This window comes from Furipterus horrens, unplaced genomic scaffold, assembly GCF_987537825.1.
Source record: "Furipterus horrens unplaced genomic scaffold, mFurHor1.1.pri manual_scaffold_4, whole genome shotgun sequence".
NCBI lineage: Eukaryota > Metazoa > Chordata > Mammalia > Chiroptera > Furipteridae > Furipterus > Furipterus horrens.
The window spans coordinates 176,935,691-176,961,831 of NW_028327174.1; the positions used below are offsets into that span (position 1 = coordinate 176,935,691).

At 48.8% G+C, this 26,141-nt stretch overlaps 1 protein-coding gene across 1 annotated transcript in view; it reads left to right on the forward strand.

Annotated features, from left to right (window-relative positions):
* Positions 1–26,141, forward strand: part of COL15A1 (collagen type XV alpha 1 chain) — a 101,448-nt gene that overhangs the window by 44,693 nt on the left and 30,614 nt on the right. Inside the window, exons 7-22 of the mRNA XM_090274486.1 lie at positions 410–519; positions 2,525–2,683; positions 4,161–4,262; positions 8,286–8,441; positions 8,986–9,162; positions 11,983–12,075; positions 13,218–13,352; positions 13,890–13,952; positions 19,220–19,255; positions 19,666–19,806; positions 19,997–20,065; positions 20,859–20,894; positions 21,000–21,083; positions 22,533–22,598; positions 24,333–24,368; positions 25,583–25,645. Of these exons, the coding sequence (XP_090130612.1) occupies positions 410–519; positions 2,525–2,683; positions 4,161–4,262; positions 8,286–8,441; positions 8,986–9,162; positions 11,983–12,075; positions 13,218–13,352; positions 13,890–13,952; positions 19,220–19,255; positions 19,666–19,806; positions 19,997–20,065; positions 20,859–20,894; positions 21,000–21,083; positions 22,533–22,598; positions 24,333–24,368; positions 25,583–25,645 (1,526 nt within the window). The remainder of the gene's footprint in view (positions 1–409; positions 520–2,524; positions 2,684–4,160; positions 4,263–8,285; positions 8,442–8,985; positions 9,163–11,982; positions 12,076–13,217; positions 13,353–13,889; positions 13,953–19,219; positions 19,256–19,665; positions 19,807–19,996; positions 20,066–20,858; positions 20,895–20,999; positions 21,084–22,532; positions 22,599–24,332; positions 24,369–25,582; positions 25,646–26,141) is intronic.

Here is a 26,141-nt window from a genome sequence, read left to right on the forward strand (position 1 = left end):
AGGTTAAATGACCTGCCACAGGTCACTAAGTGCCAAAGTGGGGTTCCAGCCCTGCAGCTGGTGACAGAAACTGTGATTGAAACCACATGTAATCTGCCTTCCGTTTGCTCAGCCAGCCCCATGGTCAGCATCAGGGCTGTTTTTTGACCTTGTACCTAAATCTCAGTGCCCCGGCGTTGGCTGAACTTTGGTCTGAAATGGTTACCCCTGGGAAAAAGGGCAGAAAAAGAGCAGGCTGATCTCAGGCCTTGGGCACATGTAACACTGCCTTGGGTTTTTGTTTCTGTTTTTTAATTTCCTCTTAATCCTGTATTCTGGGCATCTCTTCAGGTCAGCCAGGGAAGAGGTACCTCTTCTTTTTCAAGTCTGCAAAGTGCAGTTGTTAATCACAGAATGCCTGCTTCCTTAGGGTCTGGGGAGATCCTGAATGACACCCTGGAGGGGGCTGATACTGTGAACAGTGACCCCAGTACAGACACTGGCTCAGGGGATGGAGCCTTCCTTCACGCCACTAGAGAGGTGAGTGAATGGTAAATTTCACTTGATAAGTCAGCGGTAAATTTGCTTATTTCAGACTTGATGGTGACTTGTATTGGGCACCATGGAGAAACAAGAGGGGTTTAGTTGAATGTGGTGGAGATGGCCTCCCTTCTGCTGGGACAGGAGGCAGGAGTCCCAGGCCCAGAGGCTTTCCAGGGATGCACCAGGACAGGGAGAGGAGACACAGCGGGTCCTCACGACGGTACCTGCCTCCTTCCTGCCCAGTTGTCCGCTTGTGAAGATGCACAGCCTCTTCCGCTCTTTGAGCCCCATCAAGACAGAATCAGGTTAACTAAATGTGTGTTCACTCAGCGGTTGGGTAACTGACTTTTATACTCACAAAAACAAGGTTTTTAATCCTCATCTGAGGACATTTTTTCATTGCTTTTAGAGAGAGAGGAAGGTGAAGAAAGTGAGAGAGAGAGAGAGAGAGAGAGAGAGAGAGAGAGAGAGAGACTGTTGTGAGAGAGAAACATCAATTGATTGACTTCTTGTACATGCCCTGACCGGGGATAGAACCCTCAACACTTTGGTTTACAGGATGATGCTCCAGCCAAGTGAGACACACCAGCCAAGGCTGCAAAACAAATTTTTTAAATGTTGGACACCATTGGGTGCCAAAGTAAAAGAAACAATGGCCTCTGCTGAAACTTTACAGGGTTAGCTCATTCTTCCCACAATCTTGGGATGAAAATCCAGACGTTCTCGTACTTGCCCAGTTGTTATCTGATTACAGCCTGTTTTTACAGGTATTTTCTAAGTCCAGTCCACATAATATAAAAAATTCAGTCCCTTTGCCTCCCAAATTCCAAGGAATACATATCCAGTTTACCAAATGGTTTGTGGTGAGAAGGGAGGGAAAAGCCACAGCACACTTCAAATTCCCTCCAAAGGAATTCTTGCTCTCTCAGAATGAATTCTTTTTTTTTTTTTTTTTTTTTTTTTTTCTTATATAGCCTGGAGGCAGGTGAGGGGCTAATGTTTGTGGAACCAATTCTACTTCATTGTCCCTTAGCATGTCCATCATAAGTGGCCTGGCTCCTTCATTCAGCATCTGGAAGGCACCTGATGACAGTGGAATTATGCTTAACTTGTACAATTAATTAGTTAGTTATACTTCATTACAGAGCTCTTTGGGACTTTAGCTAAAGTTGAGTCAGAAAGAGTCTCATTATAAAGCCTGCGACATCATCTCTCTGTTTGTTTGTTTGTTTTTGACAGTATTCTGCAAGGACTTAATATGTTATGTGAAAAAGAAAAGGGGCTGTTGTCAAATAAGTTTAGGAAATGCTCCACTTTATATCTTCCTTATAGGCTCTGAGAAGTCCTGCAGCAAGGACATCTGTCTAACTTTGACCAGCTTTTAGGATCCAAAACAACCCCCAAATTAATAACCACCACCAACACCACCTTGGGAAACTGAGATAAGCATAGTCAGTTTGCTGGCACCAGCAGCCAAAGCTGCTCTGTTACCATTTCCTGCATCTGCTGTGTGACCTTCAGGGAAGGCTGTGTGTCCGGAAGGAGACTAAGTCCTAGGGAACAAGAGGAAGCTGGTATCTAGCCTGAGAAGGCCGAGGGGCACAGGGTGGCTGCCTGTGCATCTCCAAGTGCTATCATGGGCAAAGACGTTCCGCCTGTTCTTATGGCTTCTGGATGGGCACATGGGAGGGGTCACAGGGAGGCAGACACCTCTAGATAGAAGTGTCAGAGCTGGAGCAGGCTGACTCAAGAGGCAGTGATCTCCCAGTCACTGGTGTGTGCAGACAGGTGCCTCGCTGTCTCTCCTGTCCCTGGGACACTGTGATTCTGGGACTGTTGTGGGGCCAGGGTGAAGAACAGATGAGAAAATGCTTTGAGGGAAAGAAGCTATGGAAATGCAAATGGACAGAGGGCTGTGGACAGTCTGTTCTCTCCAGCCACGGGCACACTGACCAGGGCTGTGGGCCCAGTGACGTGGTCCCTCATGATGCCTTTGTTCCAGGGTCCACACACTGCAGAAGGTTTGGCATCAACAGCCCCAGCCAGAGAAGCTGAGATGACCGTCAGCACTGCAGGCGAAGTAGAGGCCAGCAATGTGCCCACTGGGGGGCCGGCCCTCTCCATGTCCACCCAGGACCCCGGGGAAGAAGGGGTCACTTCAGTAAGTAGCTTGGAGTGCATGCACCACTTCATCTCTTTCTGGGAGATGGTGGGCATCTCAGGTGGGAGCAGGCACTAGTCTTCCTCAACTGCCTGCAACGTGCAGAACCGCAGCCTTGTGGGGCCAAGTTCAAGTAGACAGTGGTCTGAAGGCTGAGCTGTGTGTTGACTCCTTCAGCAGGTGTTTGTGGGCTGCTGCACTGTGCTGAGCCCAAAGCAAGTAAGGTAGACCACCTCCTGGGGACCGAGGGTGAGGGGGGCAATAGGAGAAGTGCACGGGGTGCTGGCAGCACCACAAAGGGGGCCAGAACCCAGACTCATGAGCCCAGGAAGCCTTCCTGGGGAACAGATGCTGAAGGTGAGACCAAAGGGATGCTTAGAAGTGGCCTCGCAGATGGGAGTGAGACAGGTGTCCCAAGAGGTGGACCAGCTGAGCAAAGGCCTAGAGGCATCAAGACGAGCATAGCAAGACCTGAGCATTCTGCCCAGCAGTTAGGGCAGGAGTGCGTGAAGAGGGGCAGGAGTGTGTGAAGCGGGGAAGGAGTGCGTGAAGGGGGGCAGGCGTGCTTGAAGGGGGACAGGTGTGCGTGAAGGGGGCAAGCGTGCGTGAAGGGGGGCAGGCGTGCGTGAAGGAGGGGCAGGCGTGTGTGAAGGGGGGGCAGGCATGCGTGAGCGAAGGCAGGGAAGTGTGGCGGAAGGGGCCTCTGAGTCCAAGGAAGCCATGAGAAAGAACCTGAGATGTTCAGCAGAAACAGGGAGTTGTTGCGGGTATTGAAGGAGGCAGTGATGCAGTCAGAGTTGGTTTTAGGAAGGTATCTGACCCCGAGTGGAGAAAGGATGGGGGAAGCGAGCCTGGAGCGGGGTATGGTTCAGAGGCCCTGCCTTGTTCCAGGTGAGGGTGGTGCTGGCTCGCTCTGGGTTTGGTTAACACTGTCAGATCCTGCCTGGGTTCTCGGTGAGGAAAGGCTGGAAGAGCAGGGCATGAGTTTGTCCCTGTGATCAGTGCAGACCTTGAAAGAGCAGGGAGGGATGAGAGGCAGGGAAGGCAGAGGGCACTGAGCTAGGAGAGTGAGGCAAGCAAACAAACCCTTCCACTAGGGAGCTTGTGTCCCAGGACCTGGGTGCTGTCCCAACCCCACGACTTGGGTGCACAGCAGAAGCTTCGCTCTCGGGAGTGGTGGAAGATAGGTGGCAGGGCCTATGGTGAGCACCGGCCACTGAGGTTGGCAGGGAGGAATAGGAGGAACACACAGGCACCATGCTGGCCAGGGCGCTCATACCTTGGGTGGTGTGAAGGTCAAGGTTTCTGCATGGGCAGCCCAGTCAGGGCAGTGGTATAAGGTGAGGTCTTGGATGTGCAAATGCTTTGGAGATGAGGGAGCAACCAGATGCAGGTGTGGGGGTGCCCGGCCTATCGGCCTCCTCTGGCTGCAGGCTGTCGATCACTGACCTGGTCCCTGTGATGTCTTCCTCTGCAGACTCCAGACACTGAAGAAGGTTCAGCAGTGACAGCAACAGAGGAGGCTGAGATGCCCACCAGCACTGATGGGGAAGCCGAGGCCGGCAGTGTGCCAACTGAGGTTAGCACCCTCTTCATGTCCACCCAGGGGCCTGGGGAAGGGGTCCCTCTGGTAAGGATGAAGTCATGGCTGGGAGCAGACCCTACCTCGTCAATGGGCCAGTCTGCATTCTGTTTAGAAAATCCAGAGAAGCCTAAGCAGGGTGGGGGCGCCTTCCTGACCAGATACTCCCCCCTGAGGGAGCCTGTGCTGAAGCCCCTCCAGGCCCATGGGGAGCCCGCTGGAGGGGTGGCTGAGTCAGGAAGGTAGGGGTGAGTCCCAGGGCTGGGCAGGGGCCATCACCTCCACCAGCAGGGGTCAGGCCCAGGGAAGAGGTGTGCTGGGCTGTGAGGAGAATGGGTGACGGAGACCTCAGCCATGGCCTGTTTCTGGGAGCAAGCGCAGGGTGTCAGAGGGCAGCGGGGGATCGGGGTGCAGCCCCAGCAGGGTCCAAGGGCACAACCAGGACTTCTCAGCCCTCTCCTTAAGTGTTGTGAAAACACTGTTCCCACCTCCTGAGGGCAGGACACAGATGTTCCAGGACACTTGGAGAGTCTATCCCTAGAATGTCACTATAAGGAGTGTCCTCCTATAATGTCACTATAATGGGCGCCCTGCAAGTTCAAGCTCAGCAGACTTAAACTTAGACTCCTCATTTCGGTTCCTTCCGAATTCCCACCTCAAATGAGTAGGACCATCATCCCCAGTCCTAATCCAGGATTCTCTTCCCTCTTCCTTCCTTCCCACATCCCATCAACCATCAAGCCTTGTTGATTTTGCTACCTAAAATTACGGTGGACCCAACCCCTTCTACCCTTCTTCAGAGCCAACACCAAGCCCTGGACTGACCCACCATCCCCAGCCCAGGTGGTGGCTGAGGCTGGTGCCTGGCCAACCCCATCATCTCCCCTGACTCTTCCTGGTATGGGCAGCCATCCTGCAGACTCAGCTGTCCCACATGGCCTGCAAGGCTTGCTGGGTCTGGCCTGGCCGGCCTCACTGACCTTGCCGTTTTTGAACATGCCTCTTCTTGCCTCAGAATCTTCCCATACCACCTCCTCTCTGCCCAGAACCTTTTTCTCCCTCCGCCCCTCCTTAGCTCCTGCTTATCCTTCAGAGTTCGGCTCAAACACCATGTCGTCTAGGAGGTGCCAGCTCAGATTGTGAGGTCTCCCCACAGACACATTCATGGTACCCGCACTTCTCCTTGGAAGGTCTCACATAACTGTCATTAATACTAAAATTGGTACATAGTCCATTTCTGGCTCCCTCCCAGACTATAAGCCCTGCAAGGGAGGGAGTATATACATCGTGTTCATCTATCTGTCTTCATCGCTGCAAATGGCAGGCACTCGATGCATATTTGCTGAGTGAGTGACTGGAGGGAGATGTCAGGCCATCCCACACCATCCCACACCATCCCACACCATCCCACACCATCCCACACCAACGGCATTTTGAGATCATTGCACACACTGCTCCCAGCCTTTCACCTCTGGCCTAATGCTATCAACCTGTGAAAATTTACAGTGGGGGGGGGGGGGGATGCCCTCACCAGCCACCAGGCCACTGGACAATTGCATGGATTATTTTTTTTTAATGTGCTTTATTGATTATAATATTACATTTGTGCCAATTTCCCTTCCCTCTGCTCCCCTCCACCCGGTGGGCCCCCTCCCTCCAGTTGTCCCCCCCTTTTAGATCATGTCCATTAGTTGTGCTTACAGTTCTTCTCAACCTCTCTGTGTCTATTCCATTCCCTCCTACCATGATCCTTAATTCCTATATCATCTCCCTCCCTCTCCCCATTCCCCCTTCCTGTTGACCTCCCCCCAATATGTTCCCCGTACCTATAGTTCTTTTTCCACTCTCGTTGCCTGTTTAGTTTTGCCTTTGTTTCAATTCCCTAGCTTCTGTTGTTGGTTGTTGTGACACAGTTTTCATTTTAGATTTCATTGTCTTGATCCTCCTTTTTCTAAACCAGTCCCTTTAATATCTCATATAACAGTGGTTTGGATCTAATGAACTCTTTCAGTTTTATTTTGTCCTGGAAACACTTTCTCTGTCCTTCTGTTCTGAATGACAATTTCGCTGGATAGAGTATTCGTGGTTGTAGGTTTGGGATTTTCATTACTTTGAATATTTCTTGCCAGTCCCTTCTTGCCTGCAGGGTCTCCCTTGAGAAGTCAGCTGATAGTCTAATTGGGACCCCTTTTTACATAATTCTTTTCTTCTCTCTTGCTGCTTTTAAGATTCTCTCTTTATCTTTAATTTTTGACATTTTGATTATAATGTGTCTTGGAGTGGTTCTCCCTGGGTCCAGTTTTTTTGGAACTCTCTGTGCTTCCTGGACCTGTAAGTCTATTTCCTTCCCCAAGTCTGGGAAGTTCTCCTTTATTATATTTTCACTCAATTTTTCAAGTTCTAGTTCATCTTCCTCGCTCTCTGGCAAACCAATGATTCTTATGTTGGGCCTTTTATAGCTGTCCCAGAGGTTTCTGATCCTCTCATCGTTGCTTCCCATTTCCTCTCTCTGCATTGGTTGACTGCTTGTTCCTTCTCCATATTCCAGTTTGTTGAAATGAACTCTGGATTTTTTTTCCTCACCATCTGTCTCGTATGTGGTTTTGTTCCTTTCGTTATGAGTGCTTTTCGCTTCTTTCTCATCTTTTTCCAGATCTTTTGTGAATTCTGTAAGCCACCTGATAACAATGGCCCAGAACTGAGCATCTGACAGGTTTCTTATCTGTTCATCTGTCAGGTTCTCCATCTGTTGCCTGGTGAGCTGTGCCACCGGAATTTCTATAGTTGTCTGCCTCATTTTGACAGATGCGTTTTGTTTTCTTGGGCCGGCTGTAGGGGGCAGTGCCTGTGTACTCGTCACAACCCAGCGACCGGCGCCATTTGGCAGCCTTTCTCGCTGCGCCATGGTGCTTTGTCATCACAATCCAGCGACCGGTGCCTGTCCGCGACCTATTTCGCAGCCCTGTGGCGCTTTCTTTGGGGGCGGGGGTCCAAGATGGATTCACACAGTTATTCCGCTAGGAGACTGGGATCCGTCCTCCCGCCCTCCTGGGCCTCACTGTTCAAGGCGATGTGGTGGCTGCTTTCCCCAGCGTTGGGGTCGCGAGCTGCCAGGGGTTCGACTGCAGCCGGGATTGCTCTCCCTGCCGCTGTCCCAGGTGCGACCGCAAACCATGCCGCCCCCTTTCGCTCTTACCTGCCCAAAGGGCGCCGCTGGTTTATAACTTCATATGTTGGGCTTCCGTGTAGTTTTATTTTCTGGAATTTCTAGTTATCCTTTGTTTTGAAGTAGTTGTATTCCTCTCTAGTTGTAGAGGGAGACCTAGCGTGTCCGTCTAAGCCTCCATCTTGGCCGGAAGTGCATGGATTATTTTAATGAACCAAAGGATCACCACAATTTTCTCTTTTTTTTAAATAATTAATTTATTTGCTTGTTTATTTATTTATTTTTAGAGAGAGGGGAAAGGAGAAAGAGAGGGAAGAGAAACATCACTGTGTGGTCGCCTCTCACTCGCGCCCCCAACTGGGGACCTAGTCATGTGCCCTGATTGGGAATCGAACCAGCGACACTTGGCTCACAGGCCGACGCTCAATCCACTGAGCCACAGCAGCCAGGGCTTCCACCACCTTCTTTTCCTCCCTCTCCTTCATCCCTCATCCCTCATCCTCATTTTGCCCCCTCCCATGCCTTCCTTAAAGGCAAAGTCACAGGGTGAGAAAACTAGGCACCAGTTTTGACTCAGTAGAAGCTGGAACTTAACTAGCAGCGCTGTCTGGAAAAGAATGGCCACCTGCGGAGGTGGTGAGCGTCCAGTTAGTGAGGATGTGCAGGCTTAGGTGTGCTGGAGGGGACCCTGGGGGTGGGGGGACGACCTGAGGGGCCTTAGATGGGAAAGGGAAGGGGTACTGTGGCCACACCAGCTCTCTGGTGGCCGCGGCACTCTCCCCCCTGTGGTCACACAGCCACCATCCAGGGGCATGGACAAAGGGACATGGTCCCTCACAGCAGTCTTGTTTCAGGGTGCGGTCAGTGAAGGAAGTTTGACAACAGCAGCAGCTGCTGCAGAAATGTCCCTCAGCACTTTGGAGGACGAAGAGGAGGAGGCCAGCAGGGTTCCCACACGTGGCCTGCCTCCCGTCATAACCACAGCAGCCCCAGAGCGAGCAGTCACTTTTGTAAGTGTGTCCTAGCGTTCTCTGTGGCTCACCAGGGGCCAGAGATGTCAGTATCGGGAGGCAGGAGCAGTTACCACCTCCCCAGAGGCAACCACGCATTCAGCTAGTTAGAGCCCCTGTGGGGGCTGGGCTGGGGGCAGGAGGTGGGGCAGAGGGCACACTAACCACAGGGAGGCAGGATGCAATGGAGGGAGCATAACAGAGGGGGTCAGGGAAGCCGATGTTTATCCTGACCCTGCTCCCTTCTAGCTTTCTCCAGGAAGAACCTTCTCAGAGAGAATGGCCAAAGTAGGACGGGGTTGCCAGGAGGAGGGGACAGTGTGTGCGCACAGGGGCTTAGAGGAGATCCATATTTCAGAAAGGAATTACGAGTCAGTGTTTCTGTGAATGTGTCGAGGGCAATGACAGTCGTGAGTAAGAATGTGTTTTGAAATTGGGCTAGTGCCATAGAAATGACAGTCACCAAGACTCCCGGGCAGGCAGCTGTGTGCACATCGCATCATGGGTGAAGTGATGTTATTCCTTGTGTTGCTGTTGCCTTCAGGGTCCTAGTGAGGAAGACTCAGCAGCAGCCACGACAGAAGAGCCCTGTACCACCTCTGAGGCAGAGGAGTTGGGCAGCGCTCCCCCCGAGGGGCCCCCGCTCCCCATACCCACGGTGTCCACTCCTGAAACCTCTGTGACTCCTGAGACAGCAGTGACTCTGACTCCGGTCACTTCCGTAAGTAGCATAGAGACGTGAATATTTGTCTTGGTCAGTTTCACAGAGGAGAGAAAAAAAGGCTGAAGTCCTGGGAGGAGTCTTTCCCTGCCTTTCTCAGAAGTGGGCTTTCCTTTTGGTTTGCAAACTGCCCGGTTTGGGCACTGGCGGGGCCTCCAGCCTGGGAACACACAAAGAAGCTGAAGTTTGTGGAGGAAAAAGCAGGAGGTAAAAATCTAGGGCACCTGGCTTCGTGTCCCATGTGGCCTTTAAATTGAAATGAGAATTTTCTGACAGGCAGAGCTGACCAGAGACGCAAAGGCCCATCTCCAATGTCAGGAGATTCCCATCTGGAGGGGGGAAGCCCGCAAGGGCGCAGGGACTGCAGAGGGTATGAAGCATCAAGGGTGTGCGTGTGGGGAGGTGACCAAGTCCCTTCCACCTGTGCAACCTCACGCACATCCTTTCTTTTCTGTTGGCCTCATTTCCTGTCTGTAAAAGTGGATGGCTGGGTGGTCAAGTCATGATACCAATCGCTCTTCATATGTTCCACCTCCTGCTGCCATCTTTCTGGAGCAGAGCAGAGAGTAGGCTGGAGTATTTTAAAACAAATCCCAAACGTTGTATCATTTAACTCATAAATACTTTAATGTGTACTCTAATAGGTTGATCTGGACCCCTTTTCCCCTGTTACCCACAATGTCATTATCCATCTAACAAAACGAGCAGTGGTTCTTTCCTATTGTCTAATACCATAGTTTAAAAAATCCTTTTACTAATATTTGTATTTTTTTACTTATTGACTGATTTTTTAGAGAGCAAGGAAAGGAGAGAGAGAGAGAGAGAGAGAGATTGATTTGTTTTTCCACTTATTTGTGATTATTGCCTGTGTCCTGACCGGGGAGGGGGGGAGGTCAAACTGGCAACCCTGGCGTATCTGGACAACACTCTTAACCAACCAAGCTACTTGGCCAGGGCTTTACTAACTCCGGGTTCCTTGTTTGGAATCTGGATCCAAACAAGCTGTATGCGTTTCATTTGGTTAATGCATCTCTTAAGTCTCTTTTAATCTACAGTGTCTCCCACCTTCTTCGTTTAGCCATTGATTGTTGAAGAAATTGGGTCACTTGTCCTTTGTATTTTCTGCTTTGAGAAGTTGGCACTCCGTGAGGGGTTAGTGAGACCAGCTAGGCTGGTGGAAGTGTTGATAGGTTTATTAACTTCTGGGAGGTTCTATGTCAACACATATTAACAGCCATAAAACTGCATATTGTTGACCCAGAAACCTCTAAGAACCCATCAGAAAGGAGAGTCCAATATGTAAAAAGGCTTTATGTACAAGAATTTTAATCTGTGTTGCCCACAGTAGTAAAAAATTGGACATGGTTTAACTAGCCAATGGGGGTTAATAGAATTAAATTACATTCAAATAATGGAACATATGTAGCTATTAAAATTATACTTATTTGGAGTATTTAATGATGGGAGGGGGCAGAATACCATACACTGTTAAGTAAAAATAGCTGGTTATAAGCTTGAATATGCTGTGTGGTCTTAACAATATAAAAATAGACACATGCAAAAACCCTGGAAGGGAAGGCCTTCCCTAAATGTTGGCAGTTGCTGCCTCAAAGTGGTAGAACTGCGAGGGTTGTTAGGTTCCTAACACATTTTGGTGTACCCACCATCCCCTTATGACTTTTACAACGGGATTTTTTAAAGCTCTAAGAAGAAAGGGGTGTGTGGGTAGGTGGTTGTTGTGGGGGTGAGAGAGGAGAAAAGGAGACGTGAACGTGCAGTGCTTCGTCCTGGCGTGTGACTAATTGGGATAGATCACCCTTGACTGTCACAATCTGCGATGAATGGAAATGGATGCCCTGATTCCCAAGCAAAGGGTTTAAAAGCACAATAGGGACAGTCAAGACAGTATCCACTCTACAAAGTCTTTACGATCATAAAGTCTTTAGGTATATAAAGTTATTTTGCAGAAGAGGCTCAGAGAGGGTTAAGGGTTTGCTCAAGGTCTCACAGCTCCCAGGAGGCAAGTAGGGGCGAGTCTTAGTGTCTGAACTTTCCACTTTTGTTTTCTGCACTGTCCATAGCCACCCATTTTCAGACATGATCCAGAAGTTGAACATCAAATCCCACAGTGGTCCCATTTCTAAGGTCATTTGGCAAATAATTACCGAGAGCCTGTTATCTGCTGGGTGCAGGTGACATAGCAGAAGCTAGATATTAGGTGGATACTAAGGGTGTTTTAGGAATTTTCTTTTGCTCTTTGGGGGAATTGATAGCATCCAACAAGTATGTGCTAGATGTCTTCTTGGTGCCAGATCTCATGCTGGACACTGGGCACCCAGAGTTGCCTCAGGATTGGGCTGACCCTGGAGGAGTCCTAGTCTAGAGTGGCTGATGGACCACACACAGCTGAGCTTCATGTCAGGTGGTCCTGGTACCAAATCAAAACCTCAACAGAGGCCAGTGGAAATACAAAAGAAAGAGAGATAAATTCTGTCTGAAAGATGGGGTGGGGAGGGCTTCATGGAGGAGGTGACCATGAAACTCGGCCTTCAAGGGATTCGAAAAGCAGGATAGGAGGCTGAGGATAAGATGTAAAAGCCTGTAGTATGTTTGAGGATAGGCTGCATGTTGGTTGCACAACTGGGAGGTAGTGAGGGAGGAGGGTAGCTCTAGAGTGAAAAAAAGGACACCGAAAGGGCCAGAAGGCAAGGTGGCAGCAGAGGTTAATGGAGCTATGGAATGTGGGAAAACTTTAGTAACGTGGCTGATCTCAGGCAGCTGCAGTTGAAACCAGTTTGTGAGAATTTCTTTTCTCTGCAGGTGGGAGTAGAGGCTGAAGGCTCTGGCCTGGGCTGGGACTCAAACATCGGCTCTGGCTCTGGTGACCTGGGGTGCGGTGAGGATCTGTTAAGAGTAAGTGTGAAGGATGACATGGCCAGGTGTCTGGATGGCCTTCACAATGACACCAGATGAAACCAGACTAGCTGCCATCAATAATTGTCGAGGCTGATGGTGGGCTCCTGGGAGTTCATTATATTTTTCCCTTTGTATGTCTTTGTATATATTTTTCCACATCGATTACTTTTGTTTTGATTTAAGTGAGTATGAGCCAAATTTTATATTCAGGACCTCTGCTTCGCCACTTGCCTCCTTTCCTGGTAGCCTTCTCTAGCAGGTGTGGCCATAACCTTCACCTCTACAAGCTGGCTTCTTCCCCCACCCCTTATGCATTACAGAGACCTACTGGCCTCTTGTCTAGGTGGCATTTCACTTTGGCTTCCAGAATCTTCTTGAAATCCATCCTGCCCTGAGATGACCCCCTTTTCCTAGCTGTTCACACCACTTCTCCCTCTGGTGTTTCTCGCTTCTTTGGTCTCCTGCCCAAGACTGGGCTCCCACTGGCCTGTTTCTAAGTTGCCCCCCAGGGAGCACCTCCCTTCTTCAGCTACAACTGACACCATTTTCCCTGACCCCAACCTCACTTCCATCTCTTCCTCTGAGCCCCCGTGCGGAATCCCCACCTAGATGGCTCCACTCAGCTGGCCCTCTGCCCACTGGTCCTGCCAGTATTGGAACAGTATAGCATTCACTGAATGGGTCTTCTCAGGCTGATGGGATAAGCCAACCCAGACAGAGGCTAAAGAGACTAGCACATTGCAGGAAGCTCTTTAACAAGAGTTAGCACAACAGGTGGTTTTTGACTGACCTCTCAAATAATCAGAAAACTAAATTAACCAGAGCATCTCTGAGAATTACAATGAATTGGGTTTTTATTGTATATGTACACCTAAGGATAAAACATGATCTAATGTGCTCAGAAAGACCTGGATTCAAGGGCCAGCTCTTCTGCTAATTAGCTGTTTTTGTGAGAGACCCCTTCAACAAGTTGTATAATTTCACTGAGCCTCAGATTCCCCATCTGCTAAGTGGGAACACCATTCTCTACTTGTAGGATTGTTGTAAGCAAGGGAGAGAATAAACAGAGCATGTATGCTCAGTATATACTCATATCTGTCACCTCCGCTGTTGTTTCTTAACAGACTGTCTATTTTTAGGGTCCCCCAGGCCTCCCAGGCCCCCCAGGCCCACCTGGCTCACCTGGGATTCCAGGAAAACCAGGAACTGATGTTTTCATGGGACCCCCTGGATCTCCTGGACAAGATGGAGCTGCTGGTGACCCTGGGCCCCTGGTAAGCCACCGAAGTCATCTCTTGGTGGCCACAGGTCTTCTTTGAGGCGGGGAGGGGCCCATAGTTACAGTCCCTAAGTCCCCAGCACGGGTCTATGCTCACAGCAGGGAGCGAGCAGCTAGCTCTGTTTGTAAACAAAAATCCTCAGCCAAGTCACTGCTAAGACTCTTCCGAGAAGCAGCAGCTAAGAAAAACAACATCCTACACATTGTTTTGCTGCTTTATCTTAGAAGAGGAAATGCAGACTCACGCGGAGTCTTAGAATCATAGGGCCTCAGTGCTGGGCCTGGGGTGGGAGCCCCTCTGAGGCCATCTCATCTGACCCTGCCCCTGACTCCCCAACAGACGAGAAAGCATGACCCTCGTGCACAGGTGTCCAGCTTCCGCTGGCCCAGGACTGGCATTCCACCACGGACCTGGCACAAGGACCTCATCTGTGGGGTCCTCCTAGTCCTGGCCTCCTTTTCCAGGAAGCACTTGTACAGTATTTGATTCTTATCAAGGATGTTGTGGGCTGATTGTCATTGATGTTCCCAGGGCCCGGAGGGACAGCCTGGACTTGACGGAGCCTCTGGCCTTCCTGGAATGAAAGGGGAGAAGGTATGAGAAAGGTGGGAGGGTTTCAACACCTGTGAGCCACCAGGCCCACCTTGCCTGTGACGTCTGTCTGACCCTTGCCTTTTCTGTGAAGGACCCTCTAATCCCCTCCTGGTCCTCTCTGCTGGTGTCTCCATCTGGGGCTCTTTGTGCCAAACCTGAACTCAACATCTTCCGTGTCCCCAGCTTCAGTGAATGGCGCTACCATCTGCCCCATCACCTGGATTAAGAAACAGAGGAGGCCCTAACTCCTCCTTCCTCTCCTTTCCTACCCTCATCTGTCCATTGCCAAGACTGACCAGTCTGACGTCCACATTTCTCACCTCTCTGTCCATCCAGGTCTGACATTCATCTCTGCTTACACACACTGTGGCATCAGGCTCTTCACCGGTAACCCATGCGCCCACCCACAGCCCAGCCTCCACCCACCTGCCCAGGCCACTTCATACAGCGGGTTCTCCCTGCTTTCTCCGAGGAGAAAATATTGATATCTTTCTACTTCCTCTAGGACAAAACCCTAACTAGGCGCAGACCCTCACAGCCTCTTTCCATCTGCCTTTCTGGCTCTGTCTCCCACCTAGCCCTTCCATGGCCTCCAGGCCAGCCAGCCCCACTGAAGTGCTCTGAGCCTGCTCTTCCTCCACAGCCTCCTGGCCTTTGCACATGATTTTCTCTGTCTCAGCTGTCCTTTCCCTCTTCTCATTTCCAAGGCCCCATTCCTTCTGAGCAGAGAGCACACCTCCTTCCTCCGCTTCCCATGAGCACAGTATTTATTCTGCCGGGACTCCGCTTAGCCAACACCACTAAAGCTGTTAGCTTACCTGTCTGCTCCCCACCGCCACCCTGACAAACATGAAGTAACACTATTGCCTGTGAATCCTTAAAACCTAGCAAGGGCCTCACCTTTGATGAATGAATGCAACTTCTTTCGGGCAACACTTTAATCTTCCATTCCCAGAATCTTGCATGCCTTCACTGCCTTCATCCTCTGCCAGTCTGCCCTGTCTCCTGTCTGTAAGCCCTTGGTGGCACTGGGGTGGGGGGAGAGGCAGTTCCTGCCCCTCCAATGTTCCCAGCCTGGTTGATGAGATAAACCATGTCCAGCAAAGGAGAGCAATAAAGATACAGTCAGCCTCCCAGTGATGCAGTCTTGAGTTTCACTGGGGTTCAGAGGAGGCAGTCTCCCCCAGCTGGGACGGGGCGGGCAGGGACTTCTCCATACGCTACCTGGATGAAGCTGTGGAAAACTCCCAGCTACCACCCTCCTCACTGAACCGAATTTCCAGTTTCTGTCAGCTTTCACGTGTGTTCATTTTCATTGAAGCAATAACCGGATTTTCGCGCAAAGCTCATTTCTCAGAAAAAGAAGAAACAATTGTCAGCTTTACAGAACTCATTTCACATGCACCAGCTATTTCATAAGAAATTGAATTTTGCAGGAAACATCATAGACCTGAGCTCATCTTCCCTGTTTTTACCAGCTTCTCCCACCCACCCCCACACACTCGTCTGGCACTTGAAAATACCCACGCCCGTATCTGCACGCAAACACCACGCAGGCACACTGTGCAGCTGCTGGGAGAAGTGGCCTGCACAGCAGCAGCCTTGCCCAGAGGAACTGTTGGAGACCAGTCACATTTTCCCCCCCTGAAGTTTGCGATGAGTTTGCTGATCTGTTGCACTGTGCATGAATATGATGCTTTCTGATGAGGTAAAAGCAGAAGCAAACTCTAGAAAAACTTGGAAATTTGTATCTGGAGAGCTCAAAGGGAGTGGCACATGACATTTAATCCCCATAAAGGAGATCAACCAAGGAGCATGGAGCATGGTCTGGATGTAAAATAATAAAACTGTGCTAAAGAAAAGGAACAACCTCAGGGATATAAGCAGCAAAAGATCCAGTGATACATTTGATCCTTGAGTCCCCTCCACGATAGCTGTTTTTCAGCTTGCACACCTCCACGGACAAGGGACTCATCATCTGCCCAGACAGGACTTTCCATGGACACTTGTAGGTGGGGTCTTTCCTCATGCTGTGAGGAAATCAACCTCTATTCTCACTTGCAGGATGTATAGACAACTAGGCAGTTGTCTTAAGTGGGGTTTTTCCCCAAAGAATAAGGTCCAGTTTATTGGGCTGGAAGAAAATAGTGTCATATGTAATCATTCTTTTCAAATGTGACATTGTCATCAAAATGTGGATGATCCTTAAAAATTTACCAAGTAGATAATTCCATGTTGAGCTCCATGATAAGAATATTCCTTAATTTACTTTCCCAAAATTAAGATGAGCAGCTAATTCTGAGATCTTTAGTGCATGAAGGAATAGGGGAGGAATAGCCTGCTTTCTCAGATACAGAATGCTTCTGGAAAGAACTTGCTGGAAATGGACCTCTGGAAAATTCCTTTCTGCTTTTTGCACTGCAGATGCTGCCATCCAGGCCTTCAGTGCCTACCTGAGGTTACCTGGGTCATTCTTTTCCTTCTTTCCTAATCTGAATCATTGTCTTCTTCAGTCTCAAAAGGTGCCAGGGCATCCAGGTAGAACAGAGTTTGTGCTTTGAAATTTTCTTCAGGGCCCAGAATTGCTGAGGAACATGAAGCTCCTAGTTGCTGGCTTTGAGTAATCTCACGGAGCTGCTGAAATGTCACTGTTCGCATTGTCCAACTAGCTTCTGTCTTTTCTATGACATGTAAGAGAAATGCAAATAAATCATCATTACCATCTCTTTTTCCAAGTACTAATCCCAACTTGGCTTTGAGCAATTCTCTAAATCTCGTATAGTCAAAAACAGGGTACTGCTCCAGCAGTGAGCTGCTCTTAACCAGGATTCAGTCATGGATTAAGACCTTATAACAACTTATCCAATTAAACATTCTAATATTGGCCTGATTTCCCATTTCATATTTTATCTCATCGTCAAATATGTTTGGCACAAAATCTGGCCTATAGGCCACCATAAAACTAAATGTACTATAGTCACTTGTAATTGCAACATATTGAAGTTATTGGTATAACAAACACCATGAGCAAAACCCACAGGCATCCACAGACAATTAGTTGTGCTGTCTCAGAAACCGTGACAAGAAAAAAAATCCAAGTATTTATTAGGTTTTTTGATGTTCCTATATGACAAAGTCTAATTGTGTCCTCAGCCAATCCAGTTACCATTATGAGCTGAAATTTCTACAGAGTTCTAAACCCTGATTTTGCGGTATGCAGCACTCCTTCCTGCTCCTGGTTGTTTCACAGTGTTCCTGTTGCATAACTGATCTCTCCAAAATACATCATCACAGCCAGACTTGCAGTTGGGTTGGTTGGTATTCCAAGACACTGCGTAGCCTCTCCACACATTTCTCTCACTGCGGAACCAAGTATGGCTCCACCAGCACCATTTTGGGCATGTGAGGTCTTTGCTGACCCTTTTAATTGGGGCTCCAGCTTTTCACTCTACCTGTTCATGTAAATTCCAATAAGAGCTCTTCCATCCCCAAGCCGATTCGTTCACATTCCAAAATGGCAGCCACCCAATCTGTGAGCCAGTAGAATGGGCCCATATACTGTCTCTCTTTCTACAGTTCTCTCTCCCAGGTCTCTTCTGTTATTCGGCCCTTCTGCAGAGTTCTTTTCTCCTACAGTTATATATTTTTATTGCTAAGATTTCTACTTGATTCTTTTCCATAACTGCTGGTCTAATTTCATAATAGTGTTTCATGACTGTAAATATCCTCCCTTTTCTCCCTGAGAATATATATTATATACCTCAAGTTCTGATTGGACTGTGTTCCTCACTCTGTTTCCTTAGGCCTACATTCCATTGTTGGTGTTGTTGCCTTTCTCTCATAATGTTGCCTCCCCTCCGGTGTGTGGTATTTCTTGCTTGTGTATTTGCTTTCAAACTTGAAGTTCCTCATTGGTCTGTGTTCTGCATGTATTTTTACAGATTGTTGGGGAGTTGGGCAGTAGCTACTTCTGGGACATCTAGGTTTCAAGGAAGGGATGAGAGGAGTAGGATGTGCCATCAAGCAGGCAAGTCAACAGCTGATCAGCTGGTCTTATGAGGTTTGGGATACCCCTAGACCACCCAGGGTTCCCTGGCTCCTAGGGTTCTGCCCTTCTTTTTTGCTCCAGGAAAGAACAATTACTATTCTTGCACTAGCTGTGGGAGTGGGAGGGGAAGGGTGATGGGCAAGGCTCCATGGCTGTGCCCTGCTGCAGAATTTCAGCGTGTCTTCCAGCCAGAGCCACACCTTCCTCCTGGCTTCCACCACCACTCTGCCTGATCCTTTTCTCCATCTGTTTTCCCTCTGCATTCTTCGCCATTTCAGGTTCAACATGACTCTCCACTTTGAACATGACTCTTTTGGAACTATCCACTCTGTCATTTCTATAGAACTGGTATAGGAAAGGGAAGCTAGCCCAGGGAAATGGGACTGGGGAGAAGGGCACAGACTGAAATGGCAGGCACATGACAGTCAGGTGTCAGAGCCTTCTGTGTGGCCCTGCAGTTGCTGACTCCTTCTCTTGAGGGTGCTTTTGAGGTTTTCTCAGTGATTTTCCAGCTGGGGGCCCCCAGCTGCAGTCCCCTGATGTAGGACAGTGTTGTCTCCTATGGCTGACTATCCCTGACCACCAGCCCTTCTGGGTCCTCCCCTCCTCCCAGAGCTCACAACTGACTCCTTTCTGTGGAATCCACCTCTAACCCCCCAGGAAATCTGTACTGCGGCCCCCATTGGGGAGGGACATGCAACCTGCTTTAATGCAACACATCACCTCCCCATTTTGGGGGGTCTTTAGAGTTTTTAAAGAAGAGAGTCAGTCATTATTCTACATATCTCCAAAAGTCCAGTGGATTCATATCAAATTCTTGAAGCCTCTTACTTTGCTTCGAGTAGCGGAAGCATCCCTTTACTGCCATCATGGGAGGTGTGGGGAAAAGGGACCGCCTAGTACACCAGTACCTCTCCAAGGGAATTCCTGCACTACGATCTCTCCATGGTTCCTCTTCAACTTTTCCTTTTTACTCTCAAAGTAAGTGATGAGCTAGTAGTTGAAAAATGGGTTTCACAAGCTTTCAGCATGACTTGCCTAGCAAACTGACAGCTCTTGTAATGCGCTCAGCTTTGAGACACCAGCCAAAACCGAGACAGGAAGAGTCCCATTTAAATATCCTGTTGCTTAAGAGTCCATGATTCTCCATCTTCTGAACATACCTAATGAGATATATTAATTAACCCTTGTTTGTTTGTTTGTTTGTCTGTTTTTTCAGGGAGCAAGAGGGCCTAATGGCTCAGTTGGTGAAAAGGTAAAAAGAAGAAGGAAAGCTTTTCCCTCCTCCCTCTGCCTTCTCTGGGTTTACCATAATTGGACTGTTGGGCTGGAGTATTGAACATATCGGTGTATGGAGCAGAGAGAAATAGCTCTCAAAGGAGCTGCTCAGGGAAGGTAGAACAGCGGGAGATAGAGGGGTGTGAATAACCTGCCATGTTTTCTCCTTCCTCATCCCTCCACACAGATGCGCTCAAATGAGTGCCTCGGCCTATCAAGTGCAATGTCAGGTAGCCAGACAACTGTTTCTGTACCATTAAGCAGTACCGATCAGAGAATTCATCAATCTAATTAAGCTCAAGGAATGATTTTCTGACTCAGGGTATGTGTTGTTCCTTCCACGAGTGAACCCAGGGCTGAGTAGTCAGCCCGTCCTCTCCCCTACAGGGTGACCCCGGCAACAGAGGCTCACCAGGACGCCCAGGGAAAAATGGAGAAGTTGGCACTCCTGGGATCATGGGACCCCCAGGACCTCCTGGACCCCCAGGACCCCCTGGCCCTGGATGTGCAATGGGACTTGAGTTTGAGGTACTTTCATCCTTTACGTGGTTGAAAAACAATGTTCCCTAAGGATTACTGGGAAGACCAGTATGTTGATCACCAGTCTGAGGGCAGGGGCTATGCTGATTCCCATCACCTCCAGCTCCCAAAACCACACCTGGCATAAGTAGGTGCTCAGGAATTGGATCTGAAGTTCTCATTCTTCTTCCTTCCCTAGGATACCGAAGGCTCTGGAAGCAGCGGGCTACTGCATGAACCCAGAATCTCTGGAACAATGGCTCCCACTGTAGGTTGACTTTCAAAACCTTCATTTTGAGGAGTGTCATGCTGTCATGCTGGAGTAAGGAGACTGTGTGGTGCCATCCCAGGCTCTGCTACTTTCGATAATTCACTATCTCTGTGCCTCCAGCTCCCAGCTGTGTGATGGGAGGCGAGGTGCTCTTGCCAGAGTGTTTCCTTGAGGAGCAATATGGCAGTTTTGCACAACACATCCTGTGGGAAAACTTGAAGATCATCTTTCTCTCTGTCTCTGCCGTCCCTTGCCATCCAGCATCTCTGCTTCATTGCCTCCTTCTTGCTGCCCCATTCAATACTCACAGTTGGACCCATGTCAAAGCTCATGCTCCTGACAGATGCCCCTCCCCACTATGTCCAGCCCCAGGGAGGTTGGAGGTGTCATCCACCTTCTGCTATGACACCTGCTATTAAGAAGACCAACCCCTGGGACCTCATTAGCTTTGTCACATGGGACCCAGAGCTGAGCACCTAGTCCAGGAGAAGCCTCACCCTGCACAGGGGAGCATTTAGCCCCCTCCATGATTGACTAGGAAGAGCTTCCCCATCCCCCAGATGCAGAGGACTCTGAGGTTCAGTGCTGGGAGAGTATCTCTGGTCTCTTGCTCTCTGTTGGGTATGCCTTCTAACTCTGGGAGGGAGGGGAATTAGCCCCTCATCTCTTGCTTCCCTTGCCTGGGACAAAATCCACATGAGAGTGTCTGGAGAGATGGTGAGATCCATGGATAGATAGAGTGAGCAAAGTGAACAGAAAAAAATCCAAAGATATTTGTTTATTTCTCCAGGGACCCAAAGGAGAAAAAGGAGAGCCGGGACTCAAGGTGAGGTCACAGATCTGCAGTGGGGTGTGAGGACTGTCCAGCCTGGTTCTGGGGGTGTTATCCATGTACAATGAATTGTTTCTCCATTCTCACTGTTGTATCCAGGGTGAAAGAGGGATGGATGGAACCAGCACTATGGGACCCCCTGGGCCCAGGGGGCCACCAGGGCGCATCGAGGTCTTGTCTAGTGTGAGTATCAGTCGGGTTAGAACATAACTGTTTATTTTCTGCCTTTGCTAAAGGGGAAAGAAGATTGTCCACAACTTCAGGGCCGTCAGGGCTGCTAGTTATGCAAGGGGGCACGCAGCTGGCATCTGGCTTTGTAGTTCCCACCTGCTAGTGTGCCCTACCTGTCTGCTTCTACCCCGGTACCACTATTCTCTCACATGGTGCTTCCAGAACATTCTCTTCTGGCTGGCAGCATTTGCATTCATGACAATGGCTGTAACAGAGAAGCAAAGGAACACAAGTGGGGATACAAGGGAAGAAAGATGGTTTGGGATATGATAAATCAAAGATGACTTTCTGGAGAAAGTGTCTTTGATCAGGGACTTGAAAGCTAAGAATGATTTTACTATGTAAGCATGGAGGACAGGACCTCCAGAATTCAGGTGGCAGAGGCGCTCTGAGACAAAACACAAAACTATGTGTGTCCAAGGCACAGGGAGCTATGGGCATGGGATTGGGTAGAGAGTGATGAAAATCTGTAGAGAAGATGGGAATGTAGGCTGGGACCAGATCCACTTTATATTAGGACATTGCATTTGTGACAAATTGTGGCCCTTCTGAGAGAAATGATGTCATATGGTAGACAATAGTCAAAACATCCCAAATGATTTTAAAAGAAGATAACCAGAGTAAAAGGATGATATTTATATATATACATACATATATATATATGATTTAAAATATGTGTGGTGAAATAGATAATATCACATGCTTTGATGGAAATATAAAGTGTATGAACCCTTTAGACAGCTTTTTGGCAATCCGTTAAAACTAAAAGTGTCTATACCCCAAAATTCCACATGGGAAGATTTCCATTCTATAGGGTTGAGTGAAAAAAGCAAGGTGAAGAATAACATATACAGCCTGGTGCCATTTATATAAAATAACTACATGGAAGTACAGCATAAGGAATACAGTCAATACTGTATTGTATTGTAATGTCTGGTGTCAGATGGGTACTAGAGTTATTGGGGTGGTTACTTTGTAAGTTATATAAATGTCTACTCATTATGTTGTACACAGGAAACTAATATAATATTGTGTGTCAACTGTAATTTAAAATTTTTTAAATTTAAAATAAAATAACTACATGGACCCATACATATGTACACACACACCAATACTACATGCTTTCTGTGAGCATACATACACACATATATAAAACTTTAAAAGAGAAGGCATTCATGTATTGTGTAGTTTTAAGATTGATTGAAAGAAGAAAGTAATGAGGCAGCTCTGAGTTATTTCCTAAGTAGTGGGAGGAATGGGGGGTGCGGGTGGTGGGTTTAGGGCGTTATTAGTCTGCTGTGGTGCTGCCATGCTGGCTGACTTTAATTAAAGGCTCGCTGCCAAGAACATGGTGGAATATGTGCCTCCCTTCATCTCATTGTCTGATTTTTCTCTTTTCAGTCTTTGATCAACGTCACTCATGGATTCACAAATCTCTCAGACATTCCTGAGCTCACTGGACCTCCGGTGTGTATCCACAGCTGCACTAGAGTGAGGTTCCTACCCAGATGCCCCAGTTGAAACTAAGTTGGGTTGGTTTGCAATCCTTTTAGCTGCTGAAGCATAGAGCTAGACTATATTAAAGTAGAACAGAAAAGAGAACTTTGCATTTCTGAGAAGCTGCTCTCACATTCATCTGAGCATGCAGGGAGTTCTGTCCAATAAGGTGGAAGCGTCCAGTTCCACGCATCAGAAATGTGAGCAGTGGAAATCAGACAATCATAAATAATAATCCAGTTGACATCTGTGCAGTGCTTTTGGCCTGATTTTACTGATGTGATCTCATTTCACAGAATAGCAATAGCCTAGAGAGACCTACCCTTGTGCTAATGGACAAATTGGCACATGAGAAGGGAGCGTGACCTGCTTCGGTCTTTCTAGCCCCATTTTAGACATCAGGAATGCACAAGAAGCTGCATTATTTCTGCAAGTCCAGAGTCAGACCACAGCACAGTAGGACCTAAGAGGAGGGAAGCTTCCTCCCACAGCCTGTGCAGTCAACCCCATAGCATCTTCTAGCATCTGCTCATGACAGCTGGGGAGAGAGGGAAGAGCTCCAGCCATAGGAGGCTTGGGGTTCCAGCCCCATCTCTGCTACACACCACTGAGTCTCTGAGCCACTTCTCTGATAACACCTCACCAGTTTGGGGGGCAGCTTATAAAGAGGTTGTGGATGTGAAACTGCTTGGCAAACTGTGGCACTGTGTGTAGGCCGACGTGGAGATTAAGGCTTATAATTCTACAGCTCTGTGGTCCAGATGTCTGCTGGGGCCGCCACTCCTGCAGGCCCCGGTGAGGCTGGCCTGACCCCCCACCATTCAATGCCTTCAGCAGGGCTTCTGCAAATATCTAGGAGGTTCCTCTAGAGCCGGTTTCTTCTGCTGCTGAGTGACCTCTGTTGGCAGGTCTTGGCAGGTCATTGACTGTCTCTTCTGTACTATATCTAATGGGATCCCCTTTCCTTGATTTCTACTAAAATCATCTCTAATAATCAAACCCTAAAGCAAACCAGCTAACAAGCAAAAGTTAGTTCACAGAGGGTCTTGATTTTCTTCAAACTATTGGAGGGTTAGGGTGTTAGTGGGTTGATACTAAAGCAAAACCCAGACAGCCTGCAATTGGAGATTTGGCACCTCCACCTGCCTGCATTGCGATGCCCCCACCTCTAGATCCTCCTTCCTCCCCAGCCCCTGTCTTCTTCAACAAATCCAGGCCCCCTCCCTTACTCCTACCCAAGGAAAAGACCCAAGTCTCACCCACATGCCCTCACTTCTGCCCTCAAACACTCCAGAACACCCTTTGGCCCCATTCCTCAGAGTTTAGGAACCTGTTTCCTGCAAGTATTTCTTGAAGTCGAATGATGCATTCATCCCCCAGAGGTTTCAGATGCTGAGTGATTTCATGGAGGAGGAGGAGATGGCCGCTTACAATGCAGACAGTTCTGGCTCTGGGGGGTGGGGGCTCCGGGCGCCTGGGCACAGTTTCCAGCTCTGCCACTGACCAGCTGTGTGACTCTGCGCGGTTCTGTCCTCTCCTGGACTTGCACATCCTCTTCTGCACAATGGATCGTGAGCCCCACTGTGCGGGAACATGCTTACGCCTGCGGAAGGTGCTGGGAGGGGACGGGCCCCTGAGGGGCCGCACTCCTGCTGGCTCTGGAAATGCTGCTAAACCACCTGCTCTGTGTTTGTTGTGTCACAGGGCCCGGCAGGCGTGCCTGGGCTGCCCGGGTTTCCAGTAAGTACCACAGTAGCCATCTTCCCTCTGTGCCCGTGGCCGTGCTCACCCTGTTTGTGCTACCTGGAATGCTGCTCTCCAGCCACGTGACCAAGTTCTAGCGCCATGTTGTCCGTGTACCCTTTCCTCATCATCTCTGGCCTGGAGTGGTCCTTCCCTCCATTCTGTTCCCTTCATTCTGATCCTTTTCTGTCTTTAATACCAGGCATTTGTGTCCTCGTCTTTTTTGTTTGACTGCACTGTGACCACCTTGTGGGGGGTTGGGTCTTACTCATGTTTCTCAACCCAAGGGCCAGCCAGTGGTTGGCTTCCTATGAATGGGGGTGGATAAGTCAAGCATTTCAAACAGATGCAGCAGATAAAGTTCCTACAGAGCGAGGATGGTGGCAATGGAGGCTGAGGTGAGGGGAAGCATAGACTAGACATCCAATAATAGTCTGTGTGCCCCACACTCTGGGGCTTCCACCACGGGAAGGTGAAAGTGCACTCCTGTATAGAAAGAGCTCTCATGGGTATCTCACCCTTTAACCCAGAAGACAAGACAGGGACTTGTGAAAAACCAAATAACAGTAGTGTTGGAACATCTTTGGGGGCAGATGTCTGGCTGTGTGAGTCATTGTCACACATAGTGTCTGTTGGAGTTGAGACACCCTTTGACTGGGTGTGCAGAATTTGGCTATACAAAGGGTGGATGGGCATTCACGCAGGAGGAATGGCATGAACAGAAGTGCAAAGGCAGCTGGGAGTGCAGAGAGGGTACGGGGAAAGGCTCACTCCCGGGGGTGTGGTGGGGAGTGGAAGATGAGGTGCTGAGGCTGGCTGGGATGGGCTTGGGTATCAAGCTAAGATGTTTGGATACCATCCCACCGGGGTCCAGAGCAAGGGTGGGAGTCATGGAAGGTGAATAGTGGGGGAGGTGGGCTGCAGGGTGGCCCGGAAGACCCATGGGGAGGCAGAGGCAGAGGGACCAGGTTGTTTCCAGAGTGCCCACTGGAGGAAACAAAAGTTCAAAGAGGCATGGGACTCAGTGCTGTCTTCTTCCTACCAGACCACAATTTCTAGACTTAAAATCAGGAAAATATTGTGACTACTTGTGACTTCCACCTACCAAGAGAATGGCACTCTCTATTCCACTTTTTGAAGAAAAAAAAAAACTTTTAATTTGGACAAAGCACTTCATCTTAACAACAAAATACTCCAATGATTCCTTCTAGGGCCCTAGAGGACCAAAAGGTGACACTGGCGTGCCTGGATTTCCAGGACTAAAAGGAGAACAGGTAAGAGGGCCCCAAATATCTGGGTGGGGTCATGCTCCAGAATTTACTAAACACTTCAATTGGCTGAAAGTAGCTGTTAACTTTAAAAAAAATATTTTTTTGAGGCATAATTCACATACCATAAAATCCACCCCTTTAAATTATAAAATTCATTGATTTTTTTTTTTTTGTATATACACAAGGTTGTACAACCATCACTACTACCTAATTACAGAACATTTTCACCTTGCCCCAAAGAAACTCCATACCTATTAACAGTCACGCTTCAGGTGTTCACTTTCAAAATCTCAAGGTCCCTCCAGGATGAAGGTGGGTTGTGGGTAGAGAAATTGATTTTCATCATAGTTTGAAAAAAGAACTAAACCAACACTCCCTTGAATGCTGTTATCACGTGTGCTCTGGTTTGTCTAACAGCCTGTTGGGCACCCCCATGAGAGTGTGTGTTCCTTCCCTAAGGGAAGACCTCAGCCTGTTTTTGTTTTTTTTTTTATAACTC